The following is a 25349-nucleotide window of genomic DNA, read 5'->3' on the forward strand; positions in this document are numbered from 1 at the left end:
TGTCGTATATCCTAGTTGTAAGTCATTCTGGTTCTTCTGTGTGAGATGACGCCAGAGCGTGGCTTGATGTGTGATCCTGTGTCCATTCCCAGGATCTGAACCGGTGAACCCTGGGGTGCCAAAGTGGAGCATGCAAACTTAATCACTCGGCCTTGGGGCCGGCCTCCTTGCAATTTCTTAATTAGTGAGAGAAGTTGATGACTAATCTGTTTCAACTGTGGTACACTGGCGCTGTGTTATTCTCTCTCTAATTTCCCACCACGCAAGACTTCACTACTTCTCTTGGAAGTATGGGGGCAGTCTTTGAAAACGGATTCCTTTGTAAAATTTTGGGAGGCCTTGTGACTGTTGAAGAGCCGAGAGTCTTTGTTTTATTGACCTTTTTCAAGAAAATCGTTTTTCTTGGTGTGCTCGGGGTAGCGTCCAGCCTTAGACGCTCCGCTGTCCCCCTCTGTTCCCTGAAACACTCTTGAGGACCAGATTGTGAGTTCGTTCGACTCCCTGAGGACTTGGACCTGGTCCTCAGTGAATCTGTGCAGCTTTAATTTCACTTTTTCAAACTCTCCTGGCCGAAGCTGTTCATCTTTGCAGCTAGAGACCCGTCATCGTACTGGCTTGGCCCTGCTGGAATCTGTGTTAGATCGACTCTGCCGGCAAATCTCTGATCACCGTCGTATTAAATTAGATGCCTCCCTTTGCCGATCATTGATCGCTTTTTCCTTAATTTCCCAGTTTTCCCCATTTCAGTTGTTGCAGATGAAGTTGATCAAACGGTTTTGGGTAATCAAGAATGACGTTCCCTTTTCAGTATTATCAGTGCAGAGCCTGTAAGTTTAGGGGATGAGTGAGAACAACCAGCCTGGTGACCAGCTGGCATTTGGAAACGGACAGGGGGCTTGATAGAGACCTTCTCCTGATGAGGTAGCTTGAGATTTCAGGGTTTCCACAGAGGCCCTTTCAGAACCAGTGGCAAGTGGGAACCAAGATGCCAAATGAAGGTGTGACACACACCTGGTGTGTTAGTTTCCTGTGGCTGCTGTAATGAATTACTGTGAACTTGGTGACTTAAAACGACCGAAATTTATTCTCTCACAGTTCTGGAGGCCGGAAGTCCAAAATCAATTTCACTGGACCAAAACCAAGGTGTTGGCAGGGCCGTGCTCCCTCTGATGGCTCTGGGTGGGATCCATCCTTCGCCTCTTTTGGCTTCTGCTGGCTGTGGCATTCCTTGGTTTGTGGCCCATTGCTGCCCTCTCTGCCTCTTTCTTCACACGGCCTTCTCCTCTGTGTATTTGTGTGAAATCTCCCACTGCCTCTATTTTGTAAGGACCCTGGTGTTGACATTTAGAGCTCACCCAGATAATGCAGGTTACTCTCATCTCAAAATCCTTCACCTCTCCAGATATGGTCACATTCACACGTTCCAGGGGTTAGCACGCAAAGTCTTTGGGTGGCCGTTATGTAACTTACCGCAGGCGATTAAAGCACTGAATAAATTATCCTAATAATAATCGTGTGGTGTATTAAAAAAGGCAGATCGTATGACTGCTGGGCTTTTCAGCTGTTGTTTATTCGTGGCACGTGTGAGAATTTCATTGCCAAAGGATGTAATTTTTAAAACATGGCAACAGACTCAAGCAAAGACAGACTCTTCTTGTATTTTTCAGCATCCCTCTTTCTCCCATCCCCCACAAGGTGATGGACAGATATATGTATGCATATGTGTATCGTACATATGTGACACTATATATTATATATATATGTGTTTTTTGTGTGTCACGAATAAGTCCAGTTTTTAAAGCTTTTAGTGTAGCACTGCTGAACTAGTTGGGGCCAAACCACAGAGCGTAACTTTCACTTCTGCGGGTGGACAGCATTGGTCTCAGACTGACTTGGGAAAGGGCAGGCCCCCAGCTTGTCTTCTCCCATTGGCTATTTGTCTTCTCTTAGTCATATCTTTGGATCAAGGGTCTGAAAACCCCTGTTAAAAAGGGTGAAGGGGGTCAAAAAGTACAAACTTCCAGCTATAAGATAAGTAAGTCCTGGGGATGTTCCGTACAGCATGGTGACTAGAGGTAACCCTACTGTATCGTATATTTGCAAGTTGCTAAGACACAAGGTTCTCATCACACACACACAAGAATTTGTAACTGTGTGGTGTTGGATGTTAGCTAAACTTATTGTGATAATCATTGCACAATATATTCATATATCAAATCATTCTGTTACATACCTAAAACTAATACAATGTTACATGTCAATTATATCTTAAGGAAAAAATTAAAATTAAGCAAAGAGACTGTTCTTCAGAAAAGATAATAGATTAAGCTGTTTACAGCTATTTTTGCATCAATGGTAAAAATAAAAAAAAGGTTCAGTGATTTGCTCAGTTAGTAACCTATCAGCCACTTGTCGTTTATACATCCTGTGTGTGGTGAGGAAGGGCCTGGGCCTGCGTTAAGGGAGGACTGCTTTAAATGGTGTAGCACATGATAGGTGTGGTGGGACCCTGAGGAAGGAGCGTGAAAGGAACTCCCTAGAAGGGAGGTGGGACTTGTTATCATCTGAAGCTGGAGCGCTGGGCCAGGAGTGTGGACCTTGCCCTGTGGGCAGCAGGAGTCTCTGCGGAGCTTTAAGCAAGAAGTCAGAGTTCCTGACCCATTGATTTTGAGGCAGACAGTAGAGTGACTTTGAGGGGCCAGGATGAGCATTAGGGAAAAGAGGTAGGACAGTGATGTCACAGTCCAAGCTAGTGGTGGCTAGACTGTTTTTTTTTTTAATTGTGAACCTCTGTCAAGAAAATAACATTTGAGCCTCTCACTGCAAACATCTATCTATCTATCCATCCATCTATCACCTATCTATCATTTATTGATTGATCTTTATCACACCTCTGTATTAATATATTGAGTGTGTTATGAAGTAGTTATAAAATATAGTTACAAAAGAAGGAAATAAATAGAAATGGAAGGTCCAGTGTTTTCCTCCAGCACCCAGGTGGCTTGATACCCTTGGATGAGAATGTCCCTTGGGTTGCCAAGTCTCACTTAGAGACAGCGCGTCTGGGCTCTAGGAGGCTAGGTCCTAAAAGCACCCGACTGGTGGCGTCACTAACGGAGAGGAAAGACGGTGAGAGAGGCACTTAGTAGAAGGAGTCGACGTGATGCGAATGGCTGGTCACATTAGGGAGAGGAGTGAAGACGTAAGAAAAGAAGAGGACAAAAACGGTGGTATGTCTTAGGTCCTGTTGAGTGGAGAGGTGACTGTCACCAAAGGAAAGGGGAGAGTTGGGAAGGGGTGTAGATCTATGTGGAAAAGACAATCTTCCCTTCCCCTCCACCCCTCCGTCCTTCCTTTTTTCTTCTTTCTCTCCCTTCCTCCCTTCCTCCCTGTGACACGTTGACTGTGGGGAAAATGACCCGGAAGGAGCATCCTGTGGGTATTTGAGATGCCACCCTGGAGCAACAACAGGTTGGGTCCTGATGTAGGGCCAAGAGTTAACCCTCATGGTAATTCCCCAAGGGAAAGAGGTCCACATTGGAGGCCAGAGGCGGCCTGGCCGAAGGATCTGGGGCAGGGCAGAGAAAGGGCAAGAGGAAGGATGGGGGTGCTGCATTGTCGGGCGTCACCTCCCCACCCCAGCTGCCTAACCACTGGCAGTTTCAGAAGTGGAGGCATGGGGGACCCAACCTGGAGACATGCCGGAGGAGAACTTGGCATTGCACCCTTGGGAGAACTAAGTTTGACATTGACCCTTCACTGAGCCTTCCAGTCGGCCATTCAAGTTTGCTTAAGTAAATTTCTTTCTCTTCCTTAATAATTCAATCTGTTGATCTTTCCTGATGTTACAGTCTCCTTTTTTTCCCTTGATGCTATTTTAGATAGGCTTTTTCTCCTCGTGCAGAGATGTAGCTGTATATTTTCCTAGGGTTCTTGTGAATAGTCAGGGGGTAAGCTTTGCCTGCAGTGTCTGACGACAGCTGTGTTCTTGGTGTCTCCTTAGGTGGCCATTAAAGTCATCGACAAGAAGAGAGCCAAAAAGGACACATACGTCACCAAAAACCTTCGGCGAGAGGGCCAGATCCAGCAGATGATCCGCCACCCCAACATCACCCAGCTGCTCGATATCTTAGAGACGGAAAACAGCTACTACCTGGTCATGGAGCTGTGTCCTGGGGGCAACCTGATGCACAAGATCTATGAGAAGAAGCGGCTGGAGGAGTCTGAAGCCCGCAGATACATCCGACAGCTGATCTCTGCGGTGGAGCACCTGCACCGGGCTGGGGTGGTCCACAGGTAAGGGCCGTGCCGTGCTGACGATCGCCGACTCTGTGCTGAACAGACTGCACAGTGCTTCAGTGCACTCCAGGCAAGGCTGAGGCGTTGCAGTGTGTTTTACAATTCTACGCTTTTGTTCCGTAGGAAGGTTTGTGAGTTGGGTTAATGCCAGTGTGGGCTTAAAAGAGTGGCGTCTAAAGCCAGAGGGCCTGGGTTCGCATCCTGGCTCTCTCCTTTCATAGTTGTGTGACCCTGGGAAAATTACTTAACCACTCTGAACCTCGGTCTCTTTTTCTTTAAAATGGGAATAATAATGATACTTACCTTGAGGTTAATGGAAGGCTAAACGAATTAGTATATGGAAAGAACTTGGACTAGTGTGTGGTATATAGCAAGGGCCGTGTGAGTGTTGATTGCACGTATTATTATTATTTGCAGAGTAATGAGACTGGTTGCTCAGGTGCCTGAAAGAAGCATCAATGTTAAGATGGCCTGAGATTGTCTGTCAGCTCGTGTGAGCGATGGTGCTTTCATTGCATCTGCTTTACCTTTGGTGGTTGTTCAGTAGCTGTTGAGTCTACTGGATGGGAGAAGCATTCGAATTGTGAACTTACCCTTGAAAGTGAGGGGTGTGCCCCATAAGCCAAGTCAACCTTGCGAATAATTATGAAAATCAATTTTTTCTTCCTAACAGCCTGCTCCCTCCTGAGGAGGATCTCTACAAGGAAGGGGGATGGAAATAGCATCCTTAGCAAGGTTGCCATCGGTGGTCGGGGCCTAATTTTAGTGCTATACTAAAATGAAATAAATACAATACAATACAATACAAGTGCCCTCTTTTCCTCCCAAGAAATTGTTGACTTCACCAATAAATGCATCCTTCTTCTTTCATGGAATTACAATCCATAATTATTCTGGGTTGTTGAGAAAATTTAGGGCTCGTGTTTAATTGATTCTCGTTTCAAAAAGCAAGATCAAAGCACAAAATATATGTGTGTATATATACAGATATATATATACACACATGTTAAACATTTTTTTCATTGAGATAAAATTGACGCATTTAAAATGTACAGTTCAGTTGCTTTAGTGTATTCACAGAGTTGTACAACTGTCAACACTATGTAATTTTAGAAGGTTTTCTTCGCCCCAAAAAAGAAACCCTGTACCCATTGGCAGTTGCTCCCCATTTCCCCCTCCACCAGCCCCTGGCAACCACTGATCTACTTTCTGTCTCCATGGATTTCCCTGTTCTGGACATTTCCTATAAATGGAAACAAACAACGTGTGACCTTTCACGATTAGCTTCTTTTACTTGGCGTAATGTTTTCCAGATTCATCCCTTTTGCAGTATCTCTCAGCCCCTTTTTCCTTTTTATGACTGAGTAATATTCCATTGTATGGACAGACCATATTTTGTTTATGCATTCATCCACTGATGGACATGTGGGTTGTTTCCACCTTTTGACCATTGTGAATAATGCTGCTGTGAACATCCATATACGGGTTATCCTGTGAATATATGTTTTTACTTCTCTTGGAGAATTCTGCTCTTAGAAGTGGAAGTGCTGAGTCACATGGCAACTCTATGTTTAACTTTCAGAGGAAACATATAGTTTTAAAAATTCAACTTCTAATGGTACTTTTATCTGTTTGAAAACCATCCATGGGCCCGCCTGGTGGCACAGTGGTTAAGTGCACACATTCTGCACACATTCTGCTTTGGCGGTCCAGGGTTCACTGGTTTGGATCCCGGGTACGGACGTGGCACCACTTGGCAAGCCATGCTGTGGTAGGCATCCCACACATAATGTAGAGGAAGATGGGCATGGATGTTAGCTCAGGGCCAGTCTTCCTCAGCAAAAAGAGGAGGATTGGCAAAAGTTAGCTCAGGGTTAATCTTCCTCAAAAAAAAAAAAAAGAAAGAAAGAAAAAGCAAACCACTCATGTTCTGATCAGTGAAGAAAGTGGCTCAGCCCTTAGTTAATAGAACTTGTGGATTTTCAAGGTGGAGAGGCTGTTTCTTTAGTGGCATTGGCATTGGAATGCTCCCCCCTGTCACGCCCAAGCCTCCCCAGATTCTCCAGGGCAGGTCCCCTCATTCAGGCTTCCTCAGAGCCAGCCGCAGCCAGGCACCATCCAGGCGGATCATTTACTGGCTGAGGGAGAGAACCTCTTCATGGACATATTTTTAGTCACACACGTTGTCGTGAACTCACGCTTCATTAGAACTCTTTGGGTTTCCATCAGTGAGGAAGAGAACATTCAGAAATTTTAAGTTAATAACACTATTTTTGGCTCTTTCCAACAATACCCTTGTGTAGTCTGCTGTGTCACAGCTCTGCCATTATTAGGAGAATGATGGCCGTAAGTGTGCCTGGTCCTGTCTTTGTTTGTTAAGATGACAGAGGCAGGGACCTCATGAATGAATCAGCTTGGGTTACCGGGTCCAGTGGTCACGGCAGAAAATAGAGCCGGGGGCAGAGCCTTCTGAGGGGCTTGAGGTGTTATGACGAGGGCTTCGTGGTGTCAAAAATCAGATGCACACCCAGCTTCGCAGGATTTCGAGGACAACAAAGGAAGTAGGAGTGAAGGCTGGGTCTCGTTCACTGGTCTCTCCCGCTGGAAATTCTCAACAACCCTTTTAAAGCAATTTTAACAAAATCCAATCCTTCTCAAAGCAATTACTGTCAGAATGTCAAAGGAATGCATTTAATGATGTTTTGATAGCTAAGACGGTGTGCTTTTTCTTTCTCTGATCTCCAGCGTTCTCCTTTTTCATCGCTTCTTGGAAATATATTCATAAGCCAAGAATGGCAAAGGCTCAGCTCTTTTAAAGTTAGGGAAGATTGGAAAGCTCGGTATGGGGTGGGGGGGTGGGTCTTCGTTTTTCTGTCTAGAAATCGTGTGAATGAGTGTCAGTGCATGCAGACAGGGGATTAAGACATCACTGAGAATGTTTGTAAGAATATGGGGCTTTAGCTCGTGTCTTGACTTTCGAAGATTCTAGACCACTCATTTTTAGCATCTGTGATCTGGTTCACTGCCGGTGTACTATTTACTGTAGCCCTTTTCCACAGTGGAGAATTAGGTTCCAAAGTGGAATAAATTTCTTAAATTATTCTGGGGTTAGGTTTTTCAAATGAATGGGAGAGTATAGCATTTCAGAGGTGCCCTGGAGTCCCTCGTGGGAAGATTTTTGAGCAAACAGATTAGATCATCCAAAAGGATTTAGGATGAATTTTGGTGGCTACAGCTAGAGATTTAGAGGACTTTTGGTTCCGTGTTAGAGGATGCTGTAAACGCGCAATTCCTGATTAGGCAGAAACTATAATGTTGTGTTGTTGTCGACTTAATGCTTGGCAGAGCTCTCATTTCCTGTGATATTAAATCTAAATATTTAATTATCTACTCAGAACTATTTAAATATCATTTAAAGGAAGCAAATCTTTAAAAATCATGTAAATATTACAAGTGGAAAGAAAAAAAGGAAACTAAACCTCTAGAAAAGATGCTCTTAGCTGGCAGAGAACTTCATTTAAAAATGGACCTGCCACAGCCTTTGCGTCTTTTGCTCCAACAGGCCATTGTGAAGTTTTGCAAAGGTGGACTGTGGCCTCACTTCATCACTCCGTGGTAGATTTGCCTGCGATCCTCCGCGTTTAAAGGCTAACAGGTTTTTCTTTTTCTCAAACGTGCTCACCCAGCAGCACGCCCACATCTGATGATTTGCCTATTGTCGATAGAGCATTGACTCCTAACGTCGACCATCAAGAATGCTGATTCTGCTGAGAGGCTCGTTGGAGATTCAGCTGTTCGTTCAAAATAACAATGTCCAATCAAACTATCCAGACAAAACGCAGCCCCATAACACAATACCGCCCTTGCTGCGCAGGAAGAGGCAAGCCAGGGGGGCCTGCAGGACTCAGGGAGAGAGACCCATGATCAAAGTTTGCGCGAGTCTGTGCCTGGGCCTGTGTCCACATCACTCTCCCAGGGCCACGGCCTTGTTCATTCATCAGTATTGGGGAAGGGCCCTAGGCGCTTAGGAGGAATGAGGGGGAGAGAAGTGACCCTCCTTTGTTCTCGTGGGCCGACAAGAAGCAGGCACACCCTGTCCTAGGGTGGGGGGGGGGGAGGTTGCGTATTAAGCAGTTCTTTGCACTTGTAGCATCTCTTGGAGAGGGGAGGGAGGGAATGGCCGATGAGAGGGAGAAACCGCTCACAGCCAGAGGCTGTTGGAGCTCCCAGGGGCTTCTTCTGAGAGCGGGCACATATCCGGGGGTGTTTTCATGTATATCAAGGTTTTCTGTTCAGTTGGGTTTAAAAAAATATGAGTGGAAATGTGAGATTTTACAACGCTCTAGCCCAATAACCATGTGGATCGGGATGCGCTGTGGTCAGTGAGGTTGATTCTAAAGCTGGACTGCCCACATCCACGTGCCAGCTCTGCCACGTAAGAGCCGCATCGGGTGGGTCCCTGAGGATTTTCTGCTTCTCTTGCCACATCCACACAATAGGGATAAGGGATTAGCCACTTCACAGGATTGTTGTGAGGATTAGACTAGCCCATTCACGTAAAGTGCTTAACCCTGAGACACTTTGTCAGTGCTGGGTCCATGTTTGCTGTAGTTATTACTGAGTCCACCTCATTTGTTTTCTACCTGCGAGGCTGAATTCTGTGTGCTTGGGGCCCCACTGCTGTTCTCCGCTGGCACTGCCGGTGCCTTCTTTGTCTGACTAAATCCTGCTCATCCTTCAGGTCCCAGCTCCAAACTCACCTCCTCCAGGAGGCCCTCCAGGCTAGCCCCTCTGGTCATAGACTCCCACAGCACCCTCTGCTTTGCCTTCCAGACACTCTTCATCTGATAACTTACTTGTTTGCTCTCTGTCTTCTGCACATGTCGCAACCTAGCCCAGCGGTCAGCCCCATGGACACACAGGACGACTGCTGAATAAATGAAGGGAGATTTGAATGAATACAGGAGTGTCAGAGTTAGCACTGGGATGGAAGCTTGCTGGTAGACAGTTTTATGTTCTTTCTGGGATAAATCAAAGATTTAAAAATCATTTGGTTTTAATACAGTGCTTTTGAAGATAAAACCTAACCCCAAACCCCTCTCGGTCACTGCAAAGTGCCGACCGCCCTGGGGAGTTATGGGCTTTTCTTGCCTGCTTTATTCTAAGCTTATTACTAAAATCCATCTTGCGGCCACCTCCACAGGCACAGCTTTCTCCCCAGACCTAATCCTGGATGAGTCTGGTCTCGAGCCCCTGCCCCCCGGGGCGCCTTCCCCCTGACCCTTCGCATGAGAGCAAAGGCCCCCCGATGCTGTTTGCTTATCACCAAATGAACCCCCACCCCCCCTTTTAAGTCTGGAGTCCCCCCTTCGCTTGTCTTTGTGTCTGTAACTTTATGATCCTTGCCTCCAGCCTTCCCCCTCTTACCTATTGGTTGTTGCTTGGCCTGGAGGGGCCCCCAAGACACACAGGTGCGTTTTCTCATTTCCTCCTGCCAATGGCCCCACTAGGTAGCCCCTCAAGTGACACTATTTTTCAAAGAAGAATCAGAAGCTCAGAGCATTTAAATGACTCGGTCCAGGGCAGGTCAGCCTGTCTTGCTTCCCCACACCACCATGTTGGGCTCAGAGTCTTTGCTCAGCTCCTCCACCGACGCCCTCCCCGGCCCCTCCGTCCTACTCTGTCCCACTCTCCCCTCCCCTGAATCCTGGTGGTCCCTGCTCTGTGATGTTCAGTTCTTCCCTTTCATCTTCATCTCAACCCTGAGTGGCTCCCCCAAGCTGTCTTTTGAGTTCCTGCCCCTCAGTCTAGGCCTAACATTTGTTAGAGGCCCGACCTTTGACCTTTATGCTGGGTTTGTCATGCCTGGCAAGGCCCACAGGAGCCTGATCCATCCCAATATTCTGGATGAGTGTGTGTGCACATGCACACACTGACACGTGTGCTCACACACCTGCACACCCATGCTCTCCCCATATGCGTGCATGCACACATACATGTACACACTCTCATGAATGTGTGTATACACTCGCAATGTGCACTCACACTTAAGTGTACACACACATTCATACATATGTACGTATACACAGCAACACTTGTGCTCACACATACAAGTGAGCATGCACACAACACACATTTACACATGTATATGCTCTCACACCCATACATGGATGTGTTCACACTCGTGTGCACACACACGCATGCACATCCATGCTCTCCCCCTATGCACGCATACACACACATGCACATTCAAGTGTGCGCACACACACACACACATGCACACTCCCCACCTCCCCAGTACTGCCTGGGTCTGCTTCTGCTCACCTGCTTCTCCTCCCTCCCCCGGGAGTGTTTGTTATGGCAACAGAGCCTTCCCTCACTTGACCCCTCCACCCCTCTGTCTTGAGGGCAGTGGCTGGAGTCCATGTGGCCAGTCTCCAAACCTTCGAGATTACCATCTTTAAAGAAACGCAAGGAGAGTTTGGGTGGGCAGGGGGAGGGGTGTGCTCGGGGGCTGTGGGTGAGCCTTTAATGCTAGTAGTAGCCTGTTTGAGCTTGTTCGTTTGAAATAACCTAGAACAAAGGGCTCTTCATTTGGGCCCTCTCTCAATCTGCAGAAAAACACCCACCACACCAGGCCCCCATCCCCCACAAAGGACAGTAGAGACCCAGACCCACTGTCAGGTCTGCTGAGGGCTGTGATGACGAGCCCCATTGGGCATTTCTCCCCGGAACTGCCCAGTCACCAGAGAAGGGTCCAGAAGCCTCTGTGCCTGCGCCCTGGGTGGCCTCTCCTGGCCTGGGCTCCTAACTCTGGCTTTGCCGGAGGGCCCTCCACTGGCTTCTCCTCTTCCGGTACTTTCCTTTGTTTCCAGGACACTGTTTCCCCCTGAGCACTGTCCTAGTAACCTGGTCCTCCGCTCTCCCTTAAATTGGGGCGCGCCCCATCCCTCCTTGCTTGTCCTAACTCCTCTTTGAAGCCCCTTTGGCCAAGGAAAACCGATTTCCCGTCCCTCCAGGGGCCGTTTTCTTCTTCGCTTTTGTTCTCAGTTACAAGTTCACACTGAACTTCCAATTTCCCTGCTACAGAGCGGACTCCTCACACCCGCCCCGAGGCCACAGAAGAACCTCCCATTTCTCTCCCTTCCATAAAGTGATTAATCCCATCCAGGAGCATTGACGTGAAATTGACCATCCCCTCCATCATCAAGCACAGACCAGTCAGCTCTCAGAACCTTCCCTCCCAGACCACAGACCTGACACTGAGAGCCAAGTATTTTCCTCTTGGGGATGGAAGTGGAATAAACACCATGCTTTTCACAAGGACCATGGGGAGGTTTTCTGGATAATAGAGACCTGCTCATAGTTTTTTAAAAGATACATTGTAATACACCAACAGTAAAACCTTATGAATAAATTCATCCTTTTATTATTCAAGAAGGTGTCTCTCAATTTTGTGGTCTCTGAATCATTTGTGACCTCTTTGGTAATTGTTGAGTAGCTGGGCAGAGGGTCTGAGTGGCCCACTGTGCTGATGGACTCATAATTAACTTTAGGTGGTAAGGATGCTCCACAGTGAACATTCTGAGTGAGGTACTTGGTTGTAGCTGTAACTAGTACTCATCTGTTAGGAAAGGGGAAAATATCCAAAAGCTACTTTAAAAAATTTAATAGACTTTATTTTTTAAAGCAGTTTTAGGTTTACGGACAAATTGTGCAGAAACTACAGAATTTCCACATACTTCCCCACCCCCCTTGCACATTGTTTTCCCTATTATTAATACCTTGCCATAGTGTAGCACATTTGTTGCAATTGATGAACCAATATTGATACACTGTTGTTAACTAAGGTCTATAGTCTACATTAGGGCTCATTCTTTTGTGTTCTGGAGTTTTGTGGATTTTGACAAATGCTTACAAATGCTTGAGGTCATGTAGCCACCATTACATATCATAAAGAATAGTTTCACCACCCTGAAAAAGTGTGCCCCACCTATTTATCCTCCCCAAACCTCTGGCAACCACTGTCTCTATAGTTCTGCCTTTTCCAGAACGTCATATAATTGGAATCATGCAGTATGTTGCCTGTTCAAACTGCCTTCTTTCACTTGGAAACTTGCATTTAAGGTTCCTCCATGGCTTTTCATGACTTGATAGCTCATTTCTCCTTATCACTCAATAATATTCCACGGTCCAGAGGTACCACAGTTTATCCATTCACCTACGGAAGGACGTCTTGGCTGCTTCCAAGTTTTGGCAATTATGAATAAAGCTGCTGTAAACTTTTGTGTCTACAAATCTGCAGCTCATTTGGGTAAAGATCCAGGCAAACGCTACTTTTAAAAATATGATTTTAGAGCCTTTTTTCCTCAAGAGTCAGAAGGAAAGTATGTTCCTCCTCCTTCTAGTTAAGTCTCAAAAGGCAAAGCAGGAGGTGGAAATAAATGAAGCCAAAAGAGGTCAAATGTTCCCCTCATTTCGCAGGATGAGGTACCCAGCTCTCCTGGACAGAGACTAATGTAGCTCATCTTTCCATTAACTAGTCATGGAACCTGTAGGCAGTAAGATTGGTTAGCCCTGAAAACTTTCAGAAACCTTCACAGAAAGGTAACATATTTCTGAACAACCCCGGTTGACCAGGTTCGTTCTGAGCATTTTTCTTGGGCCCTGGGGTGGGTTACTGTGGGATGCAGTGGGTGGGAAGACAGTGACTTTTAACCAATTTGATTTTTCTCATTTTGCCTCATAGTTACATTTTTATACTTCCTCTCCAGGTTTTGTGCTATTTCCTGATTTTAAAAGTGGGTCTTTTTTCTTTTGCATTTTCTCTTATTTTTAGTCTCCCATTTATATCGTTCTTTTAATTATTGTGGCTGTTCTGGAGGCTTTTGTGGCCCCAGAATTATCCAGCTTAGCTTTCTTCTTCTTGACAATTGCTTTCTTTGACCTCCCTTCTGGAAGCTGTTTTTCTCCATAGTATTTGTTCTGAATCCAAATTTCTCCTTTAATGCCTTAGCGTGGCTTCTATTCTTCTCCAGGAAAGAGTTTTAATTTTGCTGGAAACAAACTGTGGCCTTCCTTTCGATTTAAACAGTGCCACTGCTTCATAATCAGTTTTCACAGAATCACAGTTTGGGCTGTTGCTGGCACACAGTTTTGGGTGTGCACGCACGTGTTTTGGATTTACCGTATGTGCTTGAATATAAGGGCAGCATTATATTGTGTCCTAATTATCTTCAGCACAGAGGAAGTACCTTACAGAGTCTTGGCCAAGTCTCTCCTATTATGGGGGCACAGTCTCAATTAGTTTATTTTCAACAGCAAAGTACTCGTGGGAGAAGACGCATTCACCTTGACCTGACTCATGGATGGCTTTGGGAACTCTTGAAGTCCCACGAAGAAAGGGAGGCAAAGATGTTTTACATGGCTTTAATAATAACCTCAGGGGATATGAGCTCACAATTGTGAGGGCTCATGAGAGCCCTCTAAAAAACCAATTCACTCAGTGCTTAATTTATAGCGATTTGAAGTGGGCGCTTGTTATTTAGATGGCTTTGCATAATATTTCCAGCAAGTTCATCATACACAGATCCCAAAAAGCATTTTATCTCCAACGTCCAGTCAACTTAAACATCATGTTACACTGGAAACACCGTATGATGACTCGGTCCTCTTGGTTCTGCCTGTGACAAGTTTCAATAAAATCGTTTCATAACAGGTGAGGCTGTAGGAACAATATTTCTGAAATTAATTCTATTAACATGCTAGTATATGCTCTTAAATATGATGGTGCAGCTTCACAGATAAGAAGTATACATAGCCACTTGATAATTCCATTGCATTTCTAAAAATTATATATTTGTGTCTAAAAACATTTTTCTGAGGGGCAGGATCTTCCCATTGCAAAAGTGGGGGGCACGTTGTATTTGGGGTCACCCTGCATATGGACATGGGTGATCCCTTTCATAGGCTGGCACAGTTTTTAAATGCTCTGTATTGTTTCATTTGAATTGGTGTGGAGGGGTGCAGTTCCTTCCACAGGTGGGTGCGTGTGGACTGGGGAATATCTATTTATATTCCCCAGCATAATCTCCCTTCTCATCCAAGTGTCCGGCCCTGAGGCTACCGGCCACCTTCCGATCTTGAAATCCGTGGGTCACTATTTAAAGGGCACCTTTCTTCTCCACTTGACTCCCTAACTCTTCTTCCCATCCTGAAAGGCTGTCCTTCGTCGTTCCTATGACAACAGCTTCCCCCACTGTTCCTTCCCTGTGGCTCTGGTGTCGGGTCCCCCACCAGCGTGTCATCCTTGGTCTTTATCCCCCTCATTCTCTCCCCTCTCCCTGAGGGATCTCCTGTCCTTTCAAGGCTCAGCTGCCACCGCATTGAGGTTGACAGTGGTCTGCAGACTATAGCTTGACTGAGAGATTGGTCCGCCATTGTGGTTGTTATTGTTGTTTTAAATGTGAATTTGTTGCCAACATTTGAAAATCGGGATCAAATCCAGATGTCTGGCTTCTGGGAGAACGGGATGAGCTGGCAGTGCTGGGACCGAGCTGTAAGCGAGTGTCCTCGTGGAGTGGGACAGTGCTCTCCTGTTTACCACAGTCCTTGCAACTCCTCCCTTCTGTCTCATGACTTCGCCTTGGTGTCATCAGTTGCCAGTTTTGTTCATCATGATTATGCAATTCTATTCCTTACAGTTGAGATAAGAGGAGAAAAACATTTCTTTTGCTCAGGTCTCTATTCAAAAGTGGGAAGACAAAAGCTGGGCCTAGATGGGTTTGATGACCAAATATATACTTTTGCCCACATTTTTTTTCTTCTGAAATCCAAAAACGTCTCTCTGGTAATGTAGATTCATTGGTATTTACTGAGTACCTGGAATGTGCAAAGGTCCTGGGGTACAGCAGTAAGCAAGGCAGACATGTTTCCTGCCTTCAAGGAGCTTCCAGTTGGCTAGAACAGATACCACAGGCACCTCACACCCAGCGTGAGCCCAAATGCATTTCTCCCTCCCACCTCCTCAGTTACCTCAGTGTCCGTGATCAGTCCTCCATTATCTGATTAGCAATCTTCATTGCATCTGCAAACTTAATTCCCTTTGGTCATGTAACATTAACATATACTCAGGCATAATGTCAGGAATTAGGGTGTTTACGTCATTGGGGTCTATTTTTCTGCCCACCATAATTTCTGCTTGCTTGATAGATTAATTTATTATCACCTGCCAACTTGTGGATGATGCTTGGGCTTCAGGCATGGAGATTGTGGGACCGATCAGTTATGCCAGCTTTCAATTTTTTTTTAAACTGCTTCCCCTAAGCTGTTCCCTCCTCTCGCCCGAGTTCCTCACCGTCTCCCAAACACGTGGCCACATTTGTATTTCTCCGACTGTTGGGGCAGCTCCTGCCTCAGCAATGAGTTCCCTTCTCTCCCAACCCCAGTTCTGTTAACTCCCAGGGTCCAGCTTTGGTCCCACTTCTTCTGGAAACTTCTCATGATTTGGAAACTTTGTGCCCTCCTTGCTCTCCATCTTCTCTGAAATCCTTCAGCTTTTTAAGCCTGGGGCAATTAATTATATCATGTGTTATAAATATTGACTTATTGATTGCTCGCGTTTTGGCAGGAAGCTTTATGGGTTGGTTCAAAGTGGCTCTAAAACCGTTTGTTTCCCTTCAGAAGCAAAATGTGATTCTACTGTTTCAAACGCCTGTCTGAGATGTCGTGTGGTTTTGTTTATTTCAGAGACTTGAAGATAGAAAATTTGCTGCTAGATGAAGACAATAACATCAAGCTGATTGGTAGGACTTTTTTCTTTTTTTAAAAAAAGCAAGATTATCCTTGAAGCGTTGTGTTGTTAATTCTTAGTTCTTTATTTCTGTATTATTGGCTTTGAAAATTACCCATGATCTATTTCTAATGCCCAGACAATACTTCTAGATCACCTCTTTTTACCGCCAATATTTAATAATGATTTTGCAAATGAAAATTAATTTTAATAATAATTTAAACATAATCAGAAAGGTAAAAATATTGTAAAGTGACCATAAAATGAATTTTACAACCCCAAATAAATGTTTGCTGGTTACATGTTCTTTGGATTTATTCAAACTTTGGTTTCTCTATAAATTCAGATGAAGCTGAACTTTTATAGGGATTATTTTTATCTGGATTAACCATAAAACATCATAAAAATAGTAGAAAATAACTTGGTTCGGAGATGTTGCCCTTATCTTAGCCGTATAGGAGGAAGGCAACTTACCTTCTCTTTTTAATATAATCTTTATCCAAGCCCTGTAGTACAATGAGGATGATGCAGAGAGAAATCCCCACAAGGGGATAATTTAGAAGTCTCGACCAATCAGAAGGAAGTTCCAGGATAGAGTGAGTCCTAATTGGTTCATAATTCAAGCTCCATAAGCGAATTCACTCCGTAGCACATTCTTTAGAAGAATTCAGTTTTTGTCTGTGAACGTGGTTGCTGTTGGCAGAATCTCAGGGCATCATTTTTACACCCAGATGTTAGCATTATCTTTTACTCCTTTCTTTTCTTTCTTTTCCCACCTCAACTGCAAGTAATTTCTTCCACCTCAGTTGCTTGAAAAAGACTTTATTTTAGGAGAAAAGAGAAGGATTGATAGAATTTTGTGAATTTAACTTTCGTACCTAAGAAGGAAATTTTGTTTGGCAAATACTGAAAACCATCGCAAAACTCTCTAAAACATATCCTTCAAATGGCCAGTTAGATGCTTTGGAATCACACTTGGCTCCCAACCAGTAACAGGCAACGGGCTGAGGGACTCGAGACCCCTTGGCTGGGCGAGGAAGCACCATGGACGGGTCGTGATGGAGACACCCATTATTAGAAGATTAACAGTTAAGAGGAAACCCATCTTTTTCTCCGAAATATTTTAAAGAATATATTGTTTGAAGATTCTTGGACAATTCAAAGAATTTTCTTTTTATCAAATTGTTTCACTGTTGCATCTTAGTTGTCCTGAGAGCCAAATACAGCAGCATTAAACACGGCAGATGTCGAAATGCCTGCCGGATGTCTTTCTGGTCCTTGTTTCCGGCATCTGTGGCCTCAGACAAAGGAGTGTCCTGGTGGGGAGTGAGGAATGGAGGAAAGGAGATTGTTTTTAGGTTCCCTGGCAGGGCGACCTGTCACTTGTCTTTGGAAAACGTGATGGTGGCAGGGACAGAGTTGCCCTAACAGCAGCAGAGACAGTCAGAGGACAGGCTGTGTGAAGGCTGGATGTACGTGACAGTAGAAGTTAGAATGATTCACTTCCACCGCACATCGTCTAGACTGAGGCCGGCAGTCCCAGCACAGCGCGGTCCACCGGCGGTCATTTCCATATCCCAATTCAGCATCACCCATTCTGCTTCTTTCCGTCTGTTCTCTCTCCTCAAGTGATAGCCCTAAATGACCTTTTATAAACCTAGAAATGGACTGTGGAATAGACAGTGTTGAAAAGCACAGGCCTTTGTATTGCTGAGACGTTTGCTCAGAAGATTCTGGAAGAACCAATCGCTGGAAACAGGGGATGCGTTTATAAGTAGCTCACAGACTGGCCGCATAATAAACCCTCTTAGAGGCGACCTGGACAAATCAGGTGAAGAAAGGCAGCACGTGAATTAGAGCCACAGCTCCCCTGAGTGGGAATGCCTCTTTGGATGCTAGGATCCACTTTATTCAAATGCCTCAGAGTCATCACCTCTCAGCGTGACAACCTCTGGATTGGTACCCAAGCAGCCTTTCAGCTCCTTGGGTCAAACTGGGCCATGTCAGAAACCAAATTTCCCAAAACTGCCCGCAAGGAGACTCCGATAATTGGACTTCCCTTTGTTAGAACTTTTCGTGTGCCTCCCAGTTCTCTCAAGACCGGCTCAAACCAAAGAGCCCTACCTCACGTCCTCATCGAAGGAGCTGTTATACCAACTGGGAAGTGTAATTTCTTGAGCAGAATCTGCATGTCCTCATTTTTCCATGCAGAGTAGGCTGGAGGAGGGAAGGGAAGGTGCTGGAAGGAAGGTAGGTCCCCTGTCTTGTGGGCTTTCTTGCCCCTGGGTTGGACAATTTGGATCCAATGTTTCTATGACTGTCTTTTTGCAACTTAAAAGCCCTTTGAATCTTTTCTTTGCAGGAATTACCTAGTTGTTTTTCAAAGGTTGATTATGGCCATTACCACTTCCTCTTAATCGATTCTCTTCTTTGAAATAATTTGATTTAAATTTTACTTAAGCCGTGTAAGCCATGTTAAAATTAACTAGAATTAACCGAGAGTAAGATTTGATTTAATCAGGATTTTTTCCCTTCAAAAAAAAAAAAGCAGCCTGATGTGTTTAGTTTAGTATAATCTTAAAATGTAAGAGCCACAACTTAGAACAATTTTGCACTTCAGTTTTCCAGAGGAGCATTCACTTGGGCTGTTTTTTTTTTCTTTTGGTTAGGAAGATTAGCCCTGAGCTAACATCTGTGCCAATCTTCCTCCACTTTATATGTGGGGTGTTGCCACAGCATGGCTGATGAATGGTGTATGTCTGTGCCCTGGATCCGAACCCACGAACCCTGGGCCACTGAAGCAGAGTGTGCTGAACTTAACTACTATACCACGGGGCTGGCCCCTCACTTGAGCCTCTTTTGGGATTCATTCTGCAGCTCTCAAAAAATTGAGTGATAATTGGCTTATGCGTCCACCAAATCGAATTGAGGCAGACCTGTGTGACATGACTGGGAGGCCAACTTTTCTCTAGTTTCACAATTCTAATTATGGGCATATGTGTGAAATTTTAAAAATTACATATACGAATGTGAAATGTACTGGTTATTTTTCTACAATATATTTTAAATTAAACCCTTTTGGCTAGGTCAACCTAAGTCACTTAAAAGGCTGATTTGATCTCCTCTACTTCCCAAATCCTCTGCTGATTTATCTTCTTGAAACTGTGCTTAAGACAAGGCAAGACACTGTGTTCTCAAGCTTGCTTGGGAGTCTGATCTCCCCTCGCCCTGCCCTCTTCAATCAAGCACTTCCTTATAGACGGGGTCCAGGAGCTGAGGAAGTGCACTGAACAAGGCTGTCCTTGGCTGTTCACAGAACCCCACAGCGATTAGGAATTAGGAGTCTTTTGTTTTAATCTCAGAAATCTAGAGATAGGTTTTCTGAGACTCCTAGGAATTTAGGCCCCTAACACAACTGTTTATGAAACTTTCCTTAAAATGTTGCCCCAAATAATATAATCTTTATTCCTTGGGGCTCTTTCCATTTCACCATGGTGGATGCTTTCTATGCATTCGTTGTTTCATTAAAATTCCTTTAGGTTGATTTTCAAATCGAAAGCATTTAAACGGCCATCCAATTTAAAGCTCAATAGGGTTTTTCATCTTATAAAAATATTCAACCCCCTCCACCTTCTCCCCCTTCAGCGAGACTCCAGGGTGGGGCTGGAGATCCTTTTGAACAGAGATCTCCTCCTAAGATAGGAATCTGAGGGTCCGGTGGCTCCTGAAGGGCCTTCCTGGGCAGGTTCTGTGGGGCCTGCGGGTGCGGGCTAGGCTGATGATAAAGGAAATGGGGCCAGATGAAGGCGGGGACGGAGTAAGCAAGCAGAGGAAGAGAGGAAGACGGAGGTTACAAGAGAAAAATAAGAATCTTGAAACAAAAAAGTCACGGTTAAAAGCGTGAACGTGCAGCGGGCCCGGCTGGTTTGCCAGTCCCTGTGTGTAGGTTCTGATTCTTCATCTCCAAGCCTAAGCTGAAGAGTTGGGTGATCTTCAGAGCCTTGAAGACTTTTCAGAGCTCTGCTAGGATGGGATTCTATTTCGAAAAGCTTTTCATTTACAGCTAGCTTAGCTCAACGACTCTTGGGAGGATTTTTAGTGGCGTATCTTGACCCGCGGTGTGCGAGCGACTTCCTGGGCTCACAGCTCTGCCCCGTTCCGTGTTCCTCCTTTCCTGAGCTTTTCTCCAGCTTTCACAATAGTCGCACACTTTGCAGGTGGAGACATGTTCGAGTCAAGGAGAAAACGCAGTGATGACTTTAGATATAAAATCCTGCCGGTTGAGAGAGCGTGAGGGTTTCGTTCAAGATGTGGAGCCAGTCTGACCACAGCCCCTTTCTGACGGAGCCCTCGGGGCTGAGCCTTCTGTTTGGGGACTAGAACCATAATATTTACATTAAAGTTCAAAGGAAGAACCCTGATCTTAATTCTGAGATCAACAAAGATTGAGGAAAGATATCAGATGAGGACATCAAACTAACAGCTCTCTAATTACCTGTCAGTTGCAGTGTCTTGAAGATCAAAAGTAAACACAGAACAAAAAGTATGATGGAATCTGCATAGCTTTAGATACATGGCCTTTTCTTTCCTCTTCCAAGTTTCCTTAATCATCCAAGAACAAAGCAATGCTATGAGGTCACTTAGCCTAGTTCTCATTTCTATCTTGCTGGCATTATTTTTCCAGCCGACATTCAGCCTTGTCTAAATCATTGGGTGTATTTCTTCCCCTCTTCAAATCACCATATGGTGCAGCACGCCTTGGGAGCATTTTTAAGAGACTTGCATGAAGTGAAAACATTCAGCTGAAAAAGTCAACTCTAAACGGTGGGATCGCGTGTCACCCGGGGTGACGCCGACACCAGCCGGAGAAAATCAATCTTCCTTCAGCTTTTCCCCACTGGGCCACTTGGAAGCCCGAAGGCTGACTCGGAGGCCCTCTGCCTGTTCTCTCTTCCTGCTTTAGTCCTAGAAAGCGAAGCTTCTCTTTTTCCTGGATGACTCATTTCCAAGATTGGATGAAAATATGTTTTGGGTCAACATACTTTTAGCTCTAGCTACATTTTACAGGAGGCCTGATGTAAAATGTTTCCAGTTAAGCAAAGGCTCCACTGCCTGACAGACTTCTGTCCTGAGACCCACATCCAGAGGTGATGCTCCGCAGCTGCTGGTGTTCCTTTTGGATGCTAAATGATGTGTTAGCCTGAAAGAATGTTTCCCTTCCTGCTGCCTCCCCCCACCCCCCACCCACCTCCGCCCACCCCCCTCCCCCCTCCCCCCTCCCCCCTCCCCCTCCTCTTCTTCATTTCCACAGTTTTCTAATTCGGAGCCGGTTTTGTCCTCCCCTCTTTGCAGACTTCGGTTTGAGCAACTGCGCGGGGATCCTGGGCCACTCCGACCCATTCAGCACGCAGTGCGGCAGCCCCGCCTACGCCGCGCCTGAACTTCTTGCCAGGAAGAAATATGGCCCCAAAATCGATGTCTGGTCCATGTGAGTTGTTGAGCTTATCCAAGTGAATGCTCCTTCCTGCTGTCTCGCTGTCCCTTTCTTATGAAATAACATTTGAGTAATTGATGAGAATGTATTATGTTATAGGCTTTAAGATGTGTATTCAGTGACTCCGTCCACCTCTGTTCCTTCTGGTCTTTTCCCCACAAACTGCCAGAGAGGGCTTTACCAAAATTCATTTAGGGTCTGGGAGACAAGAAAACAGAGCCCAGCACGCGCAGAACCCATGTGTGGTTTCATGGATTGTGCACGTCCTTCCGCCGCTTAAAATCCTTCCGTAGCTCTCCATCCGCGTGTGGATAAAGCTCAGCCTGCATGCTCAGCTGTGCTCCTCCCGCACCTTGCTTCTGCCCACCGCTCCTGGCTCTTCGCTTCCTAGCCCACCCTCTGCTCGCAATTCTTCAGATAGCGTGGCCTCTGCTTCGTCTTTCCCACCCCTGGGGTCTGCACTCGCCCTTTCCTTTGCCTGGAACGCCATTTTCCAGCTCTTCCAATGGCCTTTGCATTCCCACATTCCAGTGTTGACCCCATGTCTCTGTCGCAGAGACCATTTCTGAGTTCCCTGTCGGAAGGGATCCCCATGACTCTGTCTCCTCACCCTTTCAATTTCCTCTCTAGCACTTGTCATGGCCTGCCATTTTCTTGTTTGTTAATCCATTTATTGTCTGTCTCCCCAGTAGGAAAGGATGCTGGATGAGGGTGGGGACCTTATTGGTCAGCTTCACCAGTGCCTAGCACAGTGGGCACCACGAGGGGAAAACTCAATCAATAGTTGAAGGAATGAGTCACGGGTGCCTGCAGGGGCCCTCGTCACTAAATCTAGGTCCCTCCTGGTTCCCCATGGTGAGTGAGGCCCTCATTACCATATGTGAATGGTCCAGGCAGCCCTGCAGAGTCCTGGATCCCTGGGTAGGGACCACATTCCTTGCCATTGGGAAATGGGCTCTAGATGCACAGAGACTGGGCTCCTGATTAAGATACAGAAGCTAGAGATGAGAAGGGCTAAGTGTGTATTGATGCAAAACGTTTCTGGATTTCCCCTACTTTTCTCCATCTTCACTACACTCCCCTTGTCCAGGTTGGAGAAAAGCTGATGTTTGCTGGATGCTTCCTGTACAGCAGGCACTGTGTCATTTAATTGTCGTGGTAACCCAGTGGAACTGTTACCGTCTATTATCTCCACTGTATGGAAGAAGGAACCAATCACCAGAGAAGTTAATAAAGTTTCCCAAAGTCACGGAGCTACTAAGTGGTGGAGGTGGGATTTGAACCAGACAGACTTCCAGGGTCTCAAGATAAAGTACTGATTTTTGAACATGGCTTGTGGGGGCCCTTGCTTGGCCCCGCCCTCTGCCCCAACCCACCAGCTAACTTTGCACTGTTTGCTGCCCCTTCAACGCAGCCTGCCTTCCCCTGGATTCCTACCTTTGCATGCACAATTCCTTCTGCTGGGAACTCTTTTTCCTGCTTCTGGACCCTTTTTCTTTCCCTCTTATTTTGTTCGATGCCACTTCCTCCGGGCAGCCTACCTGTCTCCTGTGGGCTGGCTTTGAGGCCACCAGTGTCTCCTCTAGTGCCTCTGTCTGCTCCCCCGGCTTTCGCCCTGTGGTCATTGCTCACCTGCCAGAACCCCCTGGACTGCAGGCCGAGGGAAAGGGACCCCCTGGCTTGCTCCAAAGATTCCTGAGCACCTGGCACGGAGCCTGATCTAGAGAGGGAGGACGGAAGGGAGAAAGGCAAGAGAGGAGGCAGAGAGGAAGGAGGGAAGAGAAAGAGAGGAGGAGGGTGGAAGGAAAGGACAGGCACTTCTCCCTGGTGAACAGAAGCTAGAGGGTCGGGGCTACGGTCGGCAGAGGACCGCGACCCAGTGCCAGGGTCTAGAAGTGAGAGAAATTCAGGAAGTTCTGGTTGGAGATTGAGAGGAATCAGAGACCAGAATGAGATTCTGAGGGCTACAGCATTCCCTGAACCTTCCAGAAAGGGCCAGCTCTCCCTGGAACCTAGGCTTGGCCGGTCAGACAGGGAGTGAAACCAGTTAGTCAGGAATCTGCTTCCATTCCTGAGCGGAGGGCTGTGTGCTCAGAGTTAATTATTGCCTCTGATTCTCAGGACAGCCTGGGGGGTGCATCTCTCTGCCCCCACTTTACCCAGACAGGAGAGAGGCCCAGTGGTTAGCGTAGCCCGGAGGCATACACAGCTTGTGAGGGGTGGAGCTGTGCTTTGCACTCTCCTGGTTACTTTTCCTACCTCTCAAGAGGAGGTGTGGCCAAGGCTGCAGGTGTGTGGTCTGCTTCTGACTCCCTGAGGTGGGTTGGGGGCTGCCCAGAGTAGGTGGGGATGGGAGCAGGAAACAGTGGCCAGAGGATGCCTTCTCTTTGAGGTACCCTGGGTGGCTTGGCCAGCGTTGCTAACCACAGACTCTTTACACTGTGCCCACTAGGGCCTCAGACTCCTTCTCAACACAGCCGTCTGGGAAGCCACTACCAATGGATCAGAGTCAGTACATGAGGTGAAATCCATTCTTGGTCCTTTCCGACACTGAAGAGTTCTCATAAGTGTCTGACACATAATCTGCCCTCAATAAATATTTATTAATGGGTGAATATGAATGTTTGAGTCACTAATCACCTTCTTTCCTTAACAGTTAGGGAACTCATTTGTGCTAAATGGAAAGCTATGAAACGGACAATTTGTCCCCAAAAAACAAAAAAAGGCTGTGGAGAATGGGGAGCCGGAGAGACCAGGAGATTCAGGGGTGTCGTGTGACTGTGGTGACAGGGAAGGGGGTGGGAGACGCAGTGGCCAAAGAGAAGGAGAAGTCGGTAGGTTGGAGAGAGGTGACAGTTTGCTCCTGAGGTCCTGCTCTCGAGGGTGCTGGATGATAATGGTGGTGTCACCAGTTGTCATGGTGATGAGGCTCAGCCTGTGACAGGGGACCTTTCCAGTCATGACTGGCGAAGCAGGCATCTCCTCAAAGTCTAGGACTGTGGGTAGAAAGAAGGAGCCTTGTGGGTTGTCAGAGGTGTGGGAGAGCTCCTGGCCCTTGTAAGTGAAATGGGACCTGTTGTCCCCTCATGCTGAGGGTAGGATAGAACCGATCATTTTGTCTGGGAAATATGAAGGGGACGGAAAAGCACAGGCTGCAAAGGGCAGCACATCTGAGGGTCAGGTTTAAGCTCAGACTTTGCTCCGGCCCTTTCTGCCAAGTCCCTTGACTTGGGAAAGGAATCCACATTTAGTGACCACAAATGCTCCATATCTCAGTTTCAGGGCCCTGTGGTTAAAACGAAGGGTCCTGGTCCATTGCCACAGCTGTGTCCCTCTCCGTTAACGATAATTCATGGTGGCATCGAAGGAGGGAAGGTGGAGGGGAAGCTGCAGGAAGGATGGAGATGACCTAAGACCAGGGTGCTCGGATGCTCACTTCCCTCTTCCCTGGCCGCTCGCGTGGTTGGGCTGTCTGCGGCAGCTGGACATTTCTTTGCTAACCTCCACTTAATTGCATTTTTTTTTTTTTTCCAAGAAGTGATATGCAGCTGCAGGCCTTCTGAAAAGCTCTAATCAGGCCTCATTCTTAGTCCTGGTGCCATGAAGTATTGTATGAGAAAGACTTTGATAAATGGTAACGCACCATGTAGACCCTGGGCTTCCCATTGATTGTGGCGTTGCTCTGGAGGCCCATGTGGGACCCTGGAGCAAGTCTGTGTTAGCTGACTCTCTGGAACATTCCCTAGGGGATGAGGCCACACGACC

At 46.3% G+C, this 25349-nt stretch overlaps 1 protein-coding gene across 2 annotated transcripts in view; it reads left to right on the forward strand.

Annotated features, from left to right (window-relative positions):
• HUNK (hormonally up-regulated Neu-associated kinase) overlaps positions 1-25349 on the forward strand; it is a 102006-nt gene that overhangs the window by 35052 nt on the left and 41605 nt on the right. For both annotated transcript variants that reach the window (XM_070597928.1, XM_070597927.1), the window contains exons 2-4: positions 4004-4296; positions 16048-16103; positions 21443-21578. In XM_070597928.1, the coding sequence (XP_070454029.1) occupies positions 4004-4296; positions 16048-16103; positions 21443-21578 (485 nt within the window). The remainder of the gene's footprint in view (positions 1-4003; positions 4297-16047; positions 16104-21442; positions 21579-25349) is intronic.

Source organism: Equus przewalskii, chromosome 27, assembly GCF_037783145.1.
Source record: "Equus przewalskii isolate Varuska chromosome 27, EquPr2, whole genome shotgun sequence".
NCBI lineage: Eukaryota > Metazoa > Chordata > Mammalia > Perissodactyla > Equidae > Equus > Equus przewalskii.